General features: G+C 40.0%; 2 protein-coding genes across 6 annotated transcripts; one reads left to right on the top strand and one right to left on the bottom strand.

Annotated features, from left to right (window-relative positions):
- The first annotated feature begins 6 nt into the window (after positions 1-6).
- On the top strand, positions 7-9681 carry LOC104821799 (flowering time control protein FCA-like). 2 transcript variants are annotated; one of them, XM_010552797.1, is made up of 18 exons: positions 7-648; positions 914-984; positions 1151-1229; positions 3117-3199; positions 3276-3327; positions 3530-3597; positions 3990-4056; positions 4174-4253; positions 4361-4425; positions 4656-4715; positions 4800-4965; positions 7520-7603; positions 7694-8167; positions 8335-8514; positions 8601-8774; positions 8871-8903; positions 9165-9237; positions 9387-9681. In XM_010552797.1, exons 1-18 carry the CDS (start codon positions 69-71, stop codon positions 9392-9394), a joined length of 2397 nt encoding a protein of 798 aa, XP_010551099.1. In that variant the 5' UTR covers positions 7-68; the 3' UTR covers positions 9395-9681. The 2 variants fall into 2 exon arrangements, with proteins under 2 accessions (XP_010551099.1, XP_010551100.1); XM_010552798.1 differs by lacking the exons at positions 9165-9237; positions 9387-9681 and adding an exon at positions 8987-9149.
- Positions 9682-11827: 2146 nt separating this feature from the next.
- On the bottom strand, positions 11828-16819 carry LOC104821798 (putative pentatricopeptide repeat-containing protein At3g16890, mitochondrial). 4 transcript variants are annotated; one of them, XM_010552794.2, is made up of 6 exons: positions 16675-16819; positions 15505-15541; positions 15209-15394; positions 12778-15115; positions 12424-12634; positions 11828-12166 (listed from the first exon to the last, which is right to left on the bottom strand). In XM_010552794.2, exon 4 carries the CDS (start codon positions 14996-14998, stop codon positions 13040-13042), a length of 1959 nt encoding a protein of 652 aa, XP_010551096.1. In that variant the 5' UTR covers positions 14999-15115; positions 15209-15394; positions 15505-15541; positions 16675-16819; the 3' UTR covers positions 11828-12166; positions 12424-12634; positions 12778-13039. The 4 variants fall into 4 exon arrangements, with proteins under 4 accessions (XP_010551096.1, XP_010551094.1, XP_010551098.1 ...); XM_010552792.2 differs by lacking the exon at positions 11828-12166 and having other exon boundaries at positions 12233-12634; XM_010552796.2 differs by lacking the exon at positions 11828-12166 and having other exon boundaries at positions 12233-12634; positions 15237-15394.
- Positions 16820-17243: the final 424 nt, after the last annotated feature.

Genomic DNA, 17243 nt, shown 5'->3' with positions numbered 1-17243 from the left:
CCGACGCCCCCTACCACACCCGCCGAAATTTTCCCCGAGGCACCGCTCGTTTGTCCGATTCCCCGGGCATGAGCCGCTACGACGACGAAGACGACGGTTTCAACCGTCATCGTCGCCGCGGAAACAGCCCAAGCAGTTACCAAGTCGGAATCGGCGGCGGTAGTGCCTCCGATGGCTGCCGCGGCGCTTTTGAAAGCCCACGGCATCAGTTCGTCCCAGACGGCGCAGGACGGGGAGGGTTCCGGCCGATGAACGGTACCCCTGGTGGAGGGGATTTTCAGCCGATGGATCCTGGCATTGGAGGAGGTTTCCGGCAGATGAGTCCTGCCGGAAACGGAGGCGGTGGAAGTTTTCGGCCGATGGGCCTAAGTTGCGGCGTTGAAGGAGTTAAGCCTAGGTCGATGGTTGGTTCTGGTGGCGGCGGAAGAGGATTTCTGCCGACCGGTGACGCAGGGTTTCTGGCTACGGAGGGTCTAGGAAGAGGATTCAGCAGCGGTGGCATGGGGTTTCAGGCACCGAGCGGTGTTAGCGGAGGTTTGGAGTCTGTGTATTATCTGCGACCGACTCCACCACCGGTGATGCAACAGCCTCTGTCTGGTCAGAAAAGGGGTTTCCCTTTCACCGAGAATGGCAGTTCTCCCGGAACTGGTAAGCTTGTGTGTTGATTTTTTCCCCAATTTCTGGGACAGCTACTCGGAACATATTTGATCTAGCAAATATCTGGCTCGTTTATTGTTTCTGATTTGGTCTAGGCAATTACAGCAGCACTTTAGTTTAGGGTAACTTAAATATGATTTAACTTCTGTGTTGGAGGTGTTCCATGAGGTAGTTTTCACAAGTAATGCTGTTATTGTGGATTTCCCAGTCTAATGTGTGAATGTCGTCTCGCCTTGGCTTGTTATTTCTTTTGCAGAACTTTCTGATCGCGGAAGTTTCATCAAGCTTTTTGTTGGTTCTGTACCAAAGACAACTAGGGAAGAAGACGTGAGTTAAACTGGGAGCTCTATCCTTTTTTTATTTTGTTCTTTGTATTTACATTATTGAGACATTCAGGGGCAGCAGTATTTTATGTTGCTGCTGCTTTGTTTTTCCTAACTGATGTGATCTTTAGATTTTACATTTTTGGTAATGGATGTGTTACTGACTCCAGATTCGCCCCTTTTTTGAACGGCATGGAAATGTTCTCGAGGTTACCATGATCAAGGATAAGAGAACTGGAGAACAGCAAGGTATGTATGTTTTTATTTTCTAGGAAATTGTTTTCATCTGTACTTGTCTGAATTTCAGGTATCCTGAAAAGGCTGATGGGAAGCAACCATAGTCTCATCGTTGCCCTCCGTATATTTGCAACAAGTTTCCGGCTTGTTGGTTGTGCTTTGCTCGCGTCTTGTTTGTATTCGGTCCTGTCAAACGAGAAGGCCACCTTGTAGCTTGGTAAAAAGGAGTTTATGTATAAAATTTGGGTAGTGGGTTTTGCTACTTGCAGCAATCCTAGGGGTGTCTGGTATCTGTAGCTTATATTTCAGGGTGATTTAGAGTTAATGTACAGACACTAAGAACATATGTTTGATGTTACTTTATAGTGGTATTGGTTTACGAAGCGTTTTCCTATCCTTATTGGTCCCGATGGATTTTCTTTTCCTTTTCTATTCCTTGGATGGATTGTGATGATGTGTATGGTCTTGACAGGATTAATGGATCTTTTAGGTGGGTAGTTCACAGGGTTCAGGAGATGGTTTGATTCATTCTGCCCTTTATTGGTCAACGTTTTGGCCTTGTAAGAATAGATGTGTGATCCAGGATGGATGTTTTGCTTATATACATCCAAATATGGATGTGTTGTCTTTATTGGTTGATGGAATTCCTGATTATTCTCTTGGACGGCTTGATGCTGGAATGAATGTAGTCTTCTTCTTTTCTTTCTTGTGGATTGAGAAGCTGTTGATGTCAAGATCTTATCTTCATTCTTTCTCATGGATGATCTGAGATGTCTTTTTGTTTTCCTTGGATGGGTTCTGATGTATAATACTACCTCTCCCCATAGATTGACCGAATGAATGAATGCGTGGATGAATGTTTGAATGAAGGAATGAATGGATGGATGAGTGAATGAATGAATGAATAAGTTCAATGTTTCTTAGTTTTCTGAATGTGGTTTTCGTCGTTGCGAATCTGAATCGCACCTACTGATAATTCAAATTTCATCATGTGGGATAGATATCCGATGGTATCTGTGTGTAGTTCTTTTCCCATTTTCAAATCAAGCTCTTGATGTTTCTTCTGCTTTCTTTAGACCCCCTTTGTGTGCCTATATCCTGAAGATTTGAGAATCTTTGCCCTTTACAGTATGTTTTGTTCTGTTTTTCATTGGCTTATCCATTGGTGTTAAGAATCATCTTCATGGTAGATACTTGGCTGTGTATGACTATGTACTTTGTAGTCCTTTCTCATTCTCAGATTGCATGCAATTACTATATTTGTAATTGTTACTGGTCTACGGCTAGTAGGGTTTTGTCGACATCCTGTTTGCTGGTGTACATAGCACAATTTGTGACTAATGCAGCAGGAATGGGTGATTCCCTGTTTCTATTTTGAATACCGTTTACTTCTGTCTGGATTTGTGAATGTATGATTCGTGCTCCTTGCACATTCTCTCTCTTCCTTCTCTGAAAGGGCTTGCTTTAGATAGTTATTTGCCAACCCTGGCTGATTAAGTTGAACTGTCGACCAGGAATGGGTGATTCCCTGTTTCTATTTTGAATACCGTTTACTTCTGTCTGGATTTGTGAATGTATGATTCGTGCTCCTTGCACATTCTCTCTCTTCCTTCTCTGAAAGGGCTTGCTTTAGATAGTTATTTGCCAACCCTGGCTGATTAAGTTGTTGCCTTTCAATATGCTCCATTGGTCAAGAAAGGAGACTGCCAAGGCCTTTCTGGATTGTTAATTCTTTCTTCTGAACTTGCATGTTTTGTGAAGTTCTATTTCTGCCAGATTGTGGGTGTGGCTTATAAATTTACATTGCAAACTTTCAATGCATTTTGATACCTCCTGATGTTGATAGAGGGGAATTTTGAACCTTTAGCATACAGTTCAAGTAATCCGTCTTTAATGCAGGCTGTTGTTTTGTAAAATATGCAACCTCTGAAGATGCTGATAGAGCCATTAGAGCATTGCATAACCAGATTACTCTCCCTGGGGTAATTGCCACTGCTGTTTCTTCTAGGAACTGGCAAATGCTGGTAGTTTCACTTTTTATAATTTGTTGATTCTCAGGGAATCGGCCCTATTCAAGTTCGGTATGCTGACGGGGAGAGAGAACGCCTAGGTAATTATCTCTGAGTCATGTACCTTATCATAATCCTGATTCTCTGGTGTACACGGGATTGGGTATCTATACTGTAAATCCAAACTATGAATAATTGTAATTTTGCAATATGCTATCTCTATTCTAAAAAATGCTGATCTTGTTTATTCGACTGCTTTCTTTCACTGTCTGCCTGCTGACCTTTTTCCCCTTCTTCTGATAGGTGCACTGGAGTATAAGTTATTTGTTGGATCGCTGAACAAACAGGCATCTGAAAAAGAAGTTGAGGAGGTATCTTTCATATTCCAGCTTTAGATTCTTTTGTAGACTTCCTTGATTAATGCCAGATTAGCAGAGCAGGAAAGATTTGATTAGATTTTGCTGTGCAGTGTTGATAAGATACTGATATCGTCCATGTTTTTTTTTTCCACAAATGTTATTGGTTTCCCCAAGGAATGCCCATAGGTTATTCGTTGAGAAAAGAATGCCCTCTGTATCTATGAGTATTTGCATGTGGAACTTATTTACTGATCTCTTCTTCTGAATGGACTGTACTGTTTGTGTGTCTTGTTTGTGTTTTTGAAAACTATAATTTATAGACGAGGGGGGCAGTTGCCTCTTCTTGCTATATATTTGTCACAGAAATAATGTAGTGAACTTTTTCACTGTTGCGGCATTTGCAGATCTTTTCTCAATTTGGCCGTGTTGAAGAGGTTTATCTTATGCGTGATGAATATAGACAGAGTCGTGGTATGTCGTTTAGTTCCTAAAGATTCTATAATACTCTTGCACCAGTGATTCATTTGTGTCAAACCATGTTTATCTTTTCCTTAATTAGGATGTATGTTTATCTTTTCCTTAATTTAGGATGTGGATTTGTTAAATATTCAAACAAGGAAACGGCAATGGCAGCTATCAATGGTCTTAGTGGAGTTTATACTATGAGAGTAAGCCTCACTTTCACCGGCTATCTCTGTTCAGTCTGTATTGTCATTTGACTCCACTAAGTATTTGAGTGTTTTTTTTGTTCACTTGTCTTAAAATCATTGGCCAGGGGTGCAATCAGCCGTTGATTGTCCGCTTTGCTGATCCAAAGAGATCTAGACCTGGCGAGTCAAGGTATTACCTTGGAGATTATATTGATTCATTTTCATGTTCTTTCCACCATGTCGGTATGTGCTTTTCGTTTTTTCTCTCTGTATATTTAGGGAGAACAATTCAAGTTATAAGGAAGCAGTTCCTAAATGATTGTCTTGAGATTTGGAAACTGTCTCTGTCCTCTTCAGCGCATTTGTATTGAATTGCTGAAGCATTACATTCTGTGTTTCTAAACTAGTTTCTGTTTTCAGAGATAATATACCTGCCGGTGGACCTGGTTCAGGGCCTCGATTTCAACCACCTGGTCCAAGGTAACTTAACGGAAAATATTTTAGCTTCATTCAATATAGTTATATCGTTATGTTTAATTTGGTTTCCTTGTCATTATTTTGTAGGCCCTTGTCAAACTTTGGAGACCCCAATGGAGATGCAGTCCATACAAATCCATGGAATCCAATGAGCTCACCAAACATAGGTCCACCTCCTAATACTGGGGTTCATGTGGTTGGGACTGGCTTTCCTCCCAAGCCTGGTAGTCAAGGAACATTGCCGTCAAATGTGGTGAGAACAGCTTAACGATTATGCAGGAATGGGTGATTCCCTGTTTCTATTTTGAATACCGTTTACTTCTGTCTGGATTTGTGAATGTATGATTCGTGCTCCTTGCACATTCTCTCTCTTCCTTCTCTGAAAGGGCTTGCTTTAGATAGTTATTTGCCAACCCTGGCTGATTAAGTTGTTGCCTTTCAATATGCTCCATTGGTCAAGAAAGGAGACTGCCAAGGCCTTTCTGGATTGTTAATTCTTTCTTCTGAACTTGCATGTTTTGTGAAGTTCTATTTCTGCCAGATTGTGGGTGTGGCTTATAAATTTACATTGCAAACTTTCAATGCATTTTGATACCTCCTGATGTTGATAGAGGGGAATTTTGAACCTTTAGCATACAGTTCAAGTAATCCGTCTTTAATGCAGGCTGTTGTTTTGTAAAATATGCAACCTCTGAAGATGCTGATAGAGCCATTAGAGCATTGCATAACCAGATTACTCTCCCTGGGGTAATTGCCACTGCTGTTTCTTCTAGGAACTGGCAAATGCTGGTAGTTTCACTTTTTATAATTTGTTGATTCTCAGGGAATCGGCCCTATTCAAGTTCGGTATGCTGACGGGGAGAGAGAACGCCTAGGTAATTATCTCTGAGTCATGTACCTTATCATAATCCTGATTCTCTGGTGTACACGGGATTGGGTATCTATACTGTAAATCCAAACTATGAATAATTGTAATTTTGCAATATGCTATCTCTATTCTAAAAAATGCTGATCTTGTTTATTCGACTGCTTTCTTTCACTGTCTGCCTGCTGACCTTTTTCCCCTTCTTCTGATAGGTGCACTGGAGTATAAGTTATTTGTTGGATCGCTGAACAAACAGGCATCTGAAAAAGAAGTTGAGGAGGTATCTTTCATATTCCAGCTTTAGATTCTTTTGTAGACTTCCTTGATTAATGCCAGATTAGCAGAGCAGGAAAGATTTGATTAGATTTTGCTGTGCAGTGTTGATAAGATACTGATATCGTCCATGTTTTTTTTTTCCACAAATGTTATTGGTTTCCCCAAGGAATGCCCATAGGTTATTCGTTGAGAAAAGAATGCCCTCTGTATCTATGAGTATTTGCATGTGGAACTTATTTACTGATCTCTTCTTCTGAATGGACTGTACTGTTTGTGTGTCTTGTTTGTGTTTTTGAAAACTATAATTTATAGACGAGGGGGGCAGTTGCCTCTTCTTGCTATATATTTGTCACAGAAATAATGTAGTGAACTTTTTCACTGTTGCGGCATTTGCAGATCTTTTCTCAATTTGGCCGTGTTGAAGAGGTTTATCTTATGCGTGATGAATATAGACAGAGTCGTGGTATGTCGTTTAGTTCCTAAAGATTCTATAATACTCTTGCACCAGTGATTCATTTGTGTCAAACCATGTTTATCTTTTCCTTAATTAGGATGTATGTTTATCTTTTCCTTAATTTAGGATGTGGATTTGTTAAATATTCAAACAAGGAAACGGCAATGGCAGCTATCAATGGTCTTAGTGGAGTTTATACTATGAGAGTAAGCCTCACTTTCACCGGCTATCTCTGTTCAGTCTGTATTGTCATTTGACTCCACTAAGTATTTGAGTGTTTTTTTTGTTCACTTGTCTTAAAATCATTGGCCAGGGGTGCAATCAGCCGTTGATTGTCCGCTTTGCTGATCCAAAGAGATCTAGACCTGGCGAGTCAAGGTATTACCTTGGAGATTATATTGATTCATTTTCATGTTCTTTCCACCATGTCGGTATGTGCTTTTCGTTTTTTCTCTCTGTATATTTAGGGAGAACAATTCAAGTTATAAGGAAGCAGTTCCTAAATGATTGTCTTGAGATTTGGAAACTGTCTCTGTCCTCTTCAGCGCATTTGTATTGAATTGCTGAAGCATTACATTCTGTGTTTCTAAACTAGTTTCTGTTTTCAGAGATAATATACCTGCCGGTGGACCTGGTTCAGGGCCTCGATTTCAACCACCTGGTCCAAGGTAACTTAACGGAAAATATTTTAGCTTCATTCAATATAGTTATATCGTTATGTTTAATTTGGTTTCCTTGTCATTATTTTGTAGGCCCTTGTCAAACTTTGGAGACCCCAATGGAGATGCAGTCCATACAAATCCATGGAATCCAATGAGCTCACCAAACATAGGTCCACCTCCTAATACTGGGGTTCATGTGGTTGGGACTGGCTTTCCTCCCAAGCCTGGTAGTCAAGGAACATTGCCGTCAAATGTGGTGAGAACAGCTTAACGATTATGTCTCTTCGTATGTCTACACACTCACACAAGTACGAGCACATGGGTAAATTATCACGAGCACGAGGACTCATAAAAAGGAGCTGGGAGATCCCCCTTCTATAGTTCTATCTTTCCTGTCTTTCATGTGATGCTAAAAAATCATATCCTTGATATGACGCTGTTGGTTGTGATATATATATATATATTCTGAATTTCTGATTATGGTATTTCTTGTTCTGTCCTTTTTCTCATAAAAAGTTCTGATAGTTTTCATGGCATCCGAAAATGTTAGGGTGGTCCCTCGGGTGGCTATGGTGTCCTCCCCCTTAATCCTCTTCCAAATACTTCAGCTTCATCTTCTGTCACATTGCAACAGGTAGCTTGAGGGATCTTTCACTTCTGGTATCCCAGCAATCCTGATATCAGTCCTGATTATTTTGGCACTCTGTCTATTCCTTCTCAACAGCAAATTCCCTCTAAAAGCCAGCAGGTATCACCACTACAGAAGTCTGTTCAATCTTCACAGGATACTCCCCATTCCATTCAACTCCAGACTAGCATGCCCAGTGCCCAGCAAGCCTTAAGTCAGGTAGCAGCTCCGCAGAATCCTTACGGTTACAGCAGCCATTTGCCTTCTCCTCAGCAAAGCATCTCTCCCACAACGGCACCTCAAGCACCTTTGAACATCAACCTACGACCATTTTCAGTCTCCTCTGCACCTGATCAATTGCCTGCTCATGCTCAGCAACAACAGTTGCAGCAAATACAGCAGCCTCCTACTCAGTTAGCTCAGCTTTTGTCCCAGCAAACACAGACTCTACAAGCAACCTTCCAGTTGTCTCAACAAGCGTTTTCTCAGCTGCAGCAGCAGCTGCACTCCATGCAGCAACCAAACCAAAGTTTATCAGTTCTGCAGAATATCCAAGCTGGTCAACAGCAGGTATGGGGAGGTGGAATTACTTAGTATCTCTTGGTTGAGTTCAAACTTCTGTATCTTGATCTCAACTTTGCATGCTATGTTCTGGAAGACATCTCTCATGTTTTATATCTTTGCAATCGATACTTATTTTCTCAAATGCGCATGGCCTGTTTTGCTATTATTATTAGTGGCCTGGAGTCGGGATTCAGACGGTTGTAAGCACCACTGGTTCAATGCCAGTTGGTGGTGTGCCTTCAGCTGCATCTTCAATCAGCCAGTCTGTCACTCCTGCCAGATGTAACTGGACGGAGCATACTTCGCCTGATGGATTCAAATACTATTTCAACGGTGTAACACGTGAAAGCAGGGTAACTTATTTCCTCTTTGCCGGTTCTGTTTTTAGTTTTCAGCTCCTCAAGATGCACTATAATATTTGTCTGGTTGACTTTCTTAGTGGGAAAAACCAGAGGAATTGGTTCAGTTCGAGCAGCAACAGCAGCAGCAGAATCAACCTGTACAGCAGGCTCAGACCCAATCACATCAGCAGGTGACACAACAACCGCAACAGGTTTACCAGCATCAAACACAATATCATGGCCATCAGCAGTTACAGCAATCTTTGTATCCGGTTGGTGTCCCCTTTATGTGTTTACCTTGTAGTTAAACATTGTGTATCGTACCACCTCTAATTCGATTATCTTTTCTTTCACTTTTGGGAACGCAGTATGCAATGCCAGGGGTTGGTCAAAATTCCCAGGTTAGTACTGATGTTATTTTGAGTATTGCATCATGTATCATTAGCACGTACTGATTCTACCTGCACTTAAATCTGATTTGAAGTGATAATGGATAAGGAAGGGCATACAATGGATGCATGTGTATCATGTAACAACAATAAATACGGCTTCTTTGGATTGAGATTTTCAAGTGTTAAACAAAGAGAGAGACCCGTGAAGGACAACAAGTGGATTGCTTACGTATCTTATTATGATACGTTGTGAATTTTGGGGTTGTCCAGGAGTATGGTCGGATACAGATACGAGGGGGAGCTGCTGCTTCAATCGTCAATGGAAGCACCACCCATCCATCAGGTGGGCCAAATGATATAAAACTTTGACGGTTCATAAAAAACTTCTTTATATGTTTTGTTTTTAATTTATTTTTAGTAGCAGTATTAGTAATAGTAATCATTGTTCTGTAATTCTTTGGGAATTTTGTTTTTTGGGGGATACATGCGCAGGTACATGAAACATGGGCGAACTTATGGAACTAAATCATGTAGGATCGTGTAACGTGGCAGGTAATGATGACCGGATTGGTCGGAATATCTATGAAATTTAGTGGGGGATAGGTAAACGGTAAAACCACCAAGAGTCGTGACATAATTAAGTGGGTCAGTAAAGAGTTAGAATAGAATTGGCTCTCTATCTAATATTGTCTGTAGATATTTCTTTTAAACCAAAAGTTGTATACAGTTGGTTGGTCATGTTGTACAACATCTTGTTAGAAAAACAATCTTGTATTTTCTTTTGTTCTTTGTGTTTTTTTTTATTTGATTTTATTTTTATTTTAAGTAGTTGAATATCGTATCTATTTTTGCTTAAGAATAGGAGAATTTTAAGCAAGATCACAACTTTATCTCCTTCAATATTCTTTTCCAAGTTTCTCTCCACCCATCTCGTGGGTTTTTTTTCTTCTTTTAATTTTTTTCTTCAATAAAAAAATGAAGTTTTGATATTTTGAATCATTTTTATCATATTCCTATAAGTTTTTTTTTCTACACGTATCTATTCATATGTCGTAATGATCCAACTATACCATCTATTAGGTGACTAAAACAAAAGCAAGTTATATGATATCGGAGACAATAATCTCTTTTCCTGAGATAATAAATCTGAACAATTCATTCAAATCAGACCTCAATCCCTTATAAACCCAACCTTTTGAACCCGATTAGGAGAGAGAAAAATATGCCTAGATTCACTTGTAAAGGAGTTATTAGTAACGATTTGAAATTATTGCAAATTTCAAAATATTTAATCCAAAATTGAAATAAATAGAAACGAAGAATTCATCCCAAATATACTTTAGGCAATGTTGTTGTTGTAGTTTCTTATTACCATTTCTTTCATTAATATACAGATGCAAGCAAAATAAATTTATAACAAGAATTATTTTTCCACCACATGGAGACAGTGATTTCATTAGTCGGGCTGGGCCTCAACTCTAAGGAAATTTTATGGGCTTTTTCGTTCGACGTGCTATTGTTATTCCGCCGGCCTAAACAGAAGAAAACCCTAAATCCCCAAATTTCCCCTCTATATATCAGATCGTCTCTTCAGTTCGCTGCGTATCCCTCCTCTCTTGATCGGTATCCTTGTTCGTTTCGTTTTTTTTTTCCTTATCGTTCCCTGTTTTCGGAATCGCCTCTCAGATGGATTTTCCTTTCGAAGTTCGATTTAAAGGATGTTTTTCTCATCGATTTTTCCAGTAGAGGCGGAATATTTTCGCAGGAACGTTGAGTCGCTTCGCCTTCGTGAATCTCTACCAGGCTCAGCGAATAAGCTCCTGCTATATTTCTATACATTTTAATTCGAATTTTTTATATGAATCTTCGTTGTTTGCGGCACTGGAGGATCCTGTGATGGCATGAATCTTTGAGACCTGATACATTATTGATGAAAGCTATAAGCATCATTTCTGAGGATCCATCTCCGGAGTTGCAGATTTTTATTTTCCTCGTGATGGAGAAGTTGAAAGATGATGATATATGCACTGGGCTCTGAGCGGTCGAAAAACTCGACTGCTTTTTGATGGAAATTGCTGCCTAGAAAGCTCTGTCTGATGATTACGAACACTTGTTGGAATATTTTGTCAATAATTTCGATATGTATCCTGGTTTTTTAATTAACTATAGACACTAAAAAAGAGCAGTTACAATATAAAAGTAATCTAATACTTGTAGCACTAAAATTAAAATAATTAACGAAGAAAATATTGAAAACTATAATTATTATTATTTAATTAATTCTTTAGCTAAATCTTATTTTATGTGCATTATACAGAATTTTTTGTAAAAGTGTTATATTGGTTCCAGATTCATGAACATTTGGATAGCGCGGACATGGTTACTTATGAGGAAACGTTTTTATCTTTACAGGTTTTGATAGCGCGAACATTTGTTTTCGTGAATTTTGTTTAACCGCGGTTCGGATACCTTTCACGAAACTCAGTTACTCGAAGGTATTATGAACCCACCAAAATCTTTAGAAATCGTTGACTATTGTTGACTCTAGGGTGTTAATAATTTAATTTAAAAATATATTTAGGTGTTATTGTAAATAAATTTTGATATAAACGTCATTCTCGAAAATATCAAATAAAATCCAAATTTGAACCCATAGTCCAGATTTTTGGTCATATAGTGAATGCCCATGCCTCAAATACCCGTACCCGTACAACCGGATATCTAAAAACCCACAAATTTCAAGTGTCCCAAGCACCCTTATACCGCCCCTATGGATACCAATCTTTATCCTTGTACCATTTCTTTTATTTATTTAAGAGGAAAAAGTGTGACCATTTTTCGCGATTATTGATCTTGAAACTCTTAGGCTCTAATATAGTAGTAACTCGAAGCATACGTTAATAATACAGCATTGACTCCATGCGAGACAATCATTACCATTAAATACAAATCATTATATATATAATTACACTGTTACCACATGGCAAAATAATACAACAGTAGCTTTTTCACGTGACCAATACAACAACAATCGAAGGAAAGAATAAGATGAGAAAAATAAAATTACCAGATAATGAAGTCAGGGATTCTCGGAAGAGGAGAAAAACCAGATTTCAGAGGGACGAATACAATTTTGTCCGAGAGTTATGAAAGATGTCCGTGTTGGTTGCCCCGACGGCCTCTTTTTTTTTTTCCAACTCTTCGGCTTCTTTTCTTTTTGTGGTTTTTTGCTTTAAAACCTCACCCCTTCAGTTCAGTTCCCCATAGTCTTTCTGTATTAGAATTTAAAATTATGTGAAATTATTGCGGTTGACTCGCGCAGCAAAGAAGACAGTACCTATTGGAACACATTTATTAATGTTTTGCCCAAAAGTCTTTCCATGTCTTGTCTTACAATAGTAAACAGCTTAGAAGATGCTTACAGAGGGGAATCTGTAACCTCTAAAACTGTCTGATAAATGTAAGTGAGTGAGTATCAACGCATTACAACTACCTTTCAGAGATGCACACTCCCAATAATAACACACACCTTGTCTTAGTTATAGGGCCTGCCAGCGGAATGGCTCCTCGTTCATTTTCTGGAACAAGAATTCGCCGCACTGTCTGTATCCTCGGTGATTTCACTTTCACCATCACTGACTCTTGCTCACCAGAGAGCCAGCCAGCACGCCGCAAGATTCCTAATTCGTTTCTGTGTTTGCCCGAGCCAGTTTTCAGAAGTCTTCCATCAGAGATACCGGCTGCAATACATCAGTAAATGGAGGGAGGGGAAATTTGAATTAAATTTGTCAAGTGGGTGCATAAGAGATAACATTGACATGAATACAAAGCATTAGAACTCACAACTTTTGATGGAAAAATTGATGCCAACTTCATGACGTACCTGGGAAAGAACAGGAAGATACCGACAAACTGAAAGGGGTCTTCCATCACTTCATTAACCAACTGGGAATATACAGCTTCAGCTTGACATTGCCATCGTTCATCATCTAAGGAGAGAACAGAGTCCATCAGTCTTCCCTCCACAAGACAACCTTTTTGAAGGAAACTCTTAGGTGGCATTGTAGGTTTTAACTTGAGGAGGAAATACAAGCACAGTAAGAGCCAGAGAAGCCAAAATGCCCGTCAAAAGCTCTAATTCCCTACTATGCAGACACTGGTTCTACAGAAGATTCATTCTTTTTTAGAGTGAGCTCTTCCATGAGGCACCGAGTATACGAATCGGGAACACAGCCCTGTTGTTCCATTGTACTAAACATCTCTACTGCTTCACTCTCTCTTCCAGATTGGCTCAAGGCCCTGATGATAGCACTATAAGTATAGTTATCCGGTCGCAAACCGATCCTCAACATGGCTTTAAACAATTTCTCGGCTTTCTCAACGGCTTTCATCCTACAGAAACACTGAATAAGTGCATTGAACGCATAAACATCAGGATTCAACCCACTTTGCCTCATGTTCCTGAACAACTTAAATGCTCTACTGATATCCCCGGCAATACATGAAGAATGGATCAGAATATTGTATGTGATCTCATTTGGACAGATACCCCACTGAAGCATCTCCTGGAAACAATCAAATGCATCCTGGATTTCCTTTGCACGACAAAGACAGTTGATGATGGAACTGAAAGTGACAACATCCGGATGGCAACCCTGTTCCAGAAGAATCTCTAACACTTCGCGCACCTTGTTTATGTTTCCTCTCTCGCTGTATCCACTTATTAAGGTATTGAAAGTGATTAGATTTGGAGAAATATCTCTATTTTTCATTTCGGTGACGAACGTCTCAGCCTGTTCTGACATTTGAGCTTTACAGAGGCAGTCAATTACAGCGTTATAAGCATATACACTTGATATATGCCCGCCTACGGCCATTTGGTTCAAATATTGGTCACCCTTGGGGTACTTCCCCTCTTTATATAGAGCTTGAACCACAGAGAGATAGCTGGTGAACCCTGGTTTAACACCTCGGGTAACAAGACTGTCAAATATTTCACACGTCTCATCAAGATCAAACCCTTTCAAGAGACAATTCAACACGACGTTGATCATTGAACCATCAGGTACGTAACCTCTATCACCTACTTTCCTCAGGAACAATGCCGCTTCCTTAGCCATCGAGCTACTCGTCAAACAATACAACAAAGTATCACACGCCACCCTTTGCAAGATAGGGTTTTTCTCCAGAAACCCAACTAAAACCTCGAATGCTTCATGTGGAGGCAAGCAGCGGAATGTCCCGTGAACCAATGTCCTGATAGTAGCTTCATTCAGGCTCACATTTCTCCTTCGCATCGTCTCCACAAGCTTCAAAGCTTCACCAATCCTTCCCGTGATCAAAAACCCATCAATCAAAATTGAGTATGTGAATACATTGGGTTTGTTCCCCTCCCCCTCCATTTGTTTAACCAACCGGACCGCCTCTTCAACCACACCCTTCTTGCAGACACCATGAATCAGTATATTGTAAGTGAACCTATCTGGTTTACAATTATCACTACGCATCTGATGAAACTTCAGATAAGCCAAATCAAGCGAATTGGATTTAACCAAAGCATCAATAACCGCATTGTACAGCCGCGTGGTAGGACAAATTCCCAAAAACGATATCTGCTCAAAAATTTCATTGCAGTATTTTGCTAATCCTAATTTGCCCCAGCTTCCGATCAAAATACACAACAGATCTTCGGTAAAACGGAAACCCGAATCCCGAACCTCCTTGAGCAATTCAGCAGACAACAAAAGCGGACCTCGCCGACAAAGGGTGTTTCCCAGAACTTTCTTCAGAGACTGATCCCTAGCGTAAACAGGGTCAGTGTTTGAGACCCAGATGTAGAATCTAAGAGAATGCAATGGGTTCTCCTGATTCTGCAGAACGCTGATGACAAAGCCAGGGTTCAACCCGATTCTACGAGCCCTAAATTCCTGCTTAAGGATCAAAAACCAATCTTTTCTCTCAATGATTTGAGAAATATAACGCTGATCAACAGGATTGGTGGGTTTAACTGGGAAAACTAGGGATTTAACGATTTTGGGACAACGGGAATTGGGGGATTTCGCCATTACTGCTACTTTTGATGACGAAGAAGCAAAGCCTGGCATGTCATACTCGTGCGGAACACTTGTAACCAAGAAGAACAGAGTAAGACCCTGTCATGTCAATCCTTCCTCATCAGTCGAATGAACAAGACGTTTGAAAGCTGGAAGTGGTGGCCTAACCTGTTAATAAGAGATCTCATTTATTAATAACTAAACCGTCAACTGGGGAGAAAAAAGTTCACTAGGGGGCTATAAGAGTAAAAGAAGAGAAACCTGGCCAAAAGGAGGTCGTGCTTCGCACCTGCAGAAATTTGAGAGTGTCCAAGTAGCATTTCTCAACATCAAGAGCTTAGCATGATCATTCAGTTGTTCCAGCATTGGCATCAAGGCACCATGACTGAGGACAAGATCATGGCACCGTGGAGAAACGCCAGCAACATTCCCTAAAGCCCATACAGCCTACAAATTCAGGAGTGTGACTCAAAAGAAAATCTAAGAAAATTCTTATTCAGAGAAATTAAAAGTTAACACAGGTAACTCTTTCAGAAGAAAGCGATGGCCATGCTTACCTGTTCTCAGAGACCATCGCTTGGGGAGGCTAGCAACCTGACAAAAATAGGAACAAGACCATCATCAATCACCACCTTTGTATTATTCCAAAGTTCGGGATGCAACATTCGTCAAAGCCCAAGCAGCCTCAAGCTATAACAAGGGTGGGCACGAGTCAGGTATCAGAGATTTTCGAGTTACCTAAACCCGAACATCTCACGTCTCACGAGATATTAACCGATCTGATACCCATTTGACAGAATATCTTATACATAAATTGTAATTAGAGTGTCATAAATCCTACACAAATACAAGATTTGTCAAGACAAAGGCGCGCAAATAGAAGAAAAAAATACAAGGTTCATCGAAGTGTTCATGTTAAGAGAACACAAATATCTTCATGCTTATAGTCCATTCTCTCTCTGTAGAAGTGTCTGCCAGTAGAGTTCTTACCAAAGAAGTCTTAGCCAAACATACCAAGAATGTTGTACATTACAACCACATATCTTTGCAAATCTTGGCAAAGCTAAGTCAAACATACTAAGAACATCATACATTATCATTGAATATAAGACTACCAGCACAGATGGCAGATGCCATCAGTCCAAGTGATCCAACAATCTGAAAGAACAAATCTAAACCCAAAAAAACAGAGAATAGTCATGAAATCAGACACTAAACCCTATAAATTTGGGAACAATCACACTCATCACATTCACCAAGAAGCATCAGAGAATCAGCCCATCACATTCATGTATTTACATTCTCCAACTTATAAAGTACACAACAGAAACACAAACACAAAAACACGAGATTCTGACACAGTGTTAAACACTAACACACAAACAACACAGACACATGATTCTGATAAACACACAAACAGAAAAATTAAACTATTCCACTGGAATAAATAGGAAAAACATGGCAAATAATACGATGACGTTCTTCAGCAGCTCGATTGTAACCAATGAAACATGCAAACAACAAACCTGAGACTGTTGAATTCTTCATATACCATTCGTTTTCAATATGCATATAAAGAATACAAAAGGGCATACGCATATAAACTCAAAGAGTCAACAAAACCCTAGCAAAGCCTCCTCAAACGAAAGTCAATAGAACTAAAAGGATAAGGAGGAGGGTGGAGTAACAATAGCGGGGAACGATGCGAGAGACAGGGCGAGACTTACGGTACACAACGATGGATCGGAGAGGGCCGAAGCGAGGCACCGACACGGAGGAAAAGAGGCGGCGAGGCAGTGGGTCTGTGGGTGTAGTCGGCGACGGCAGGGAGAGTGAGCGTAATGTGGCATGTCGTGTGAGGGTTCGCAGGGGAAGTTGAAAACAAAAAAACAAAATGGAAGGTTATTTTGTAATTCCTTTAAAATGTAGGGGTAAATCCGTCTTTTCAATTATGTATTTGAAACAGTAATAAAAATGATATATATTCATATAAAAATTTCAGTAGCAATTTCTCGTCAAACCGAACATGGTATATACACACGCATATTTTTTTTTTGATAATCCGAAGCTTTTTTTTTGATAATCCGGAACTTCACCGAGCCTTTTGACCTAACTACATCTTCCAGAGGATCGGGACAGTCCATGTGAAAACCCCTCCCCAACCAGAAATCGAACCACCAACGTCTAAGTGCTTTGCACCCATCTACAGTGCTTTGCACATATCTACTGACCACTCGCCCACAAACTGTTGGGTTACACACGCATATATATATATACACACTCTTTCGAGACGATA

This window comes from Tarenaya hassleriana, unplaced genomic scaffold (assembly GCF_000463585.1).
Source record: "Tarenaya hassleriana unplaced genomic scaffold, ASM46358v1 Cleome34, whole genome shotgun sequence".
NCBI classification, from domain to species: Eukaryota; Viridiplantae; Streptophyta; class Magnoliopsida; order Brassicales; family Cleomaceae; genus Tarenaya; species Tarenaya hassleriana.
The sequence above is the reverse complement of the archived record's forward strand: the minus strand, read 5'-3'. Positions and strand labels throughout refer to the sequence as shown.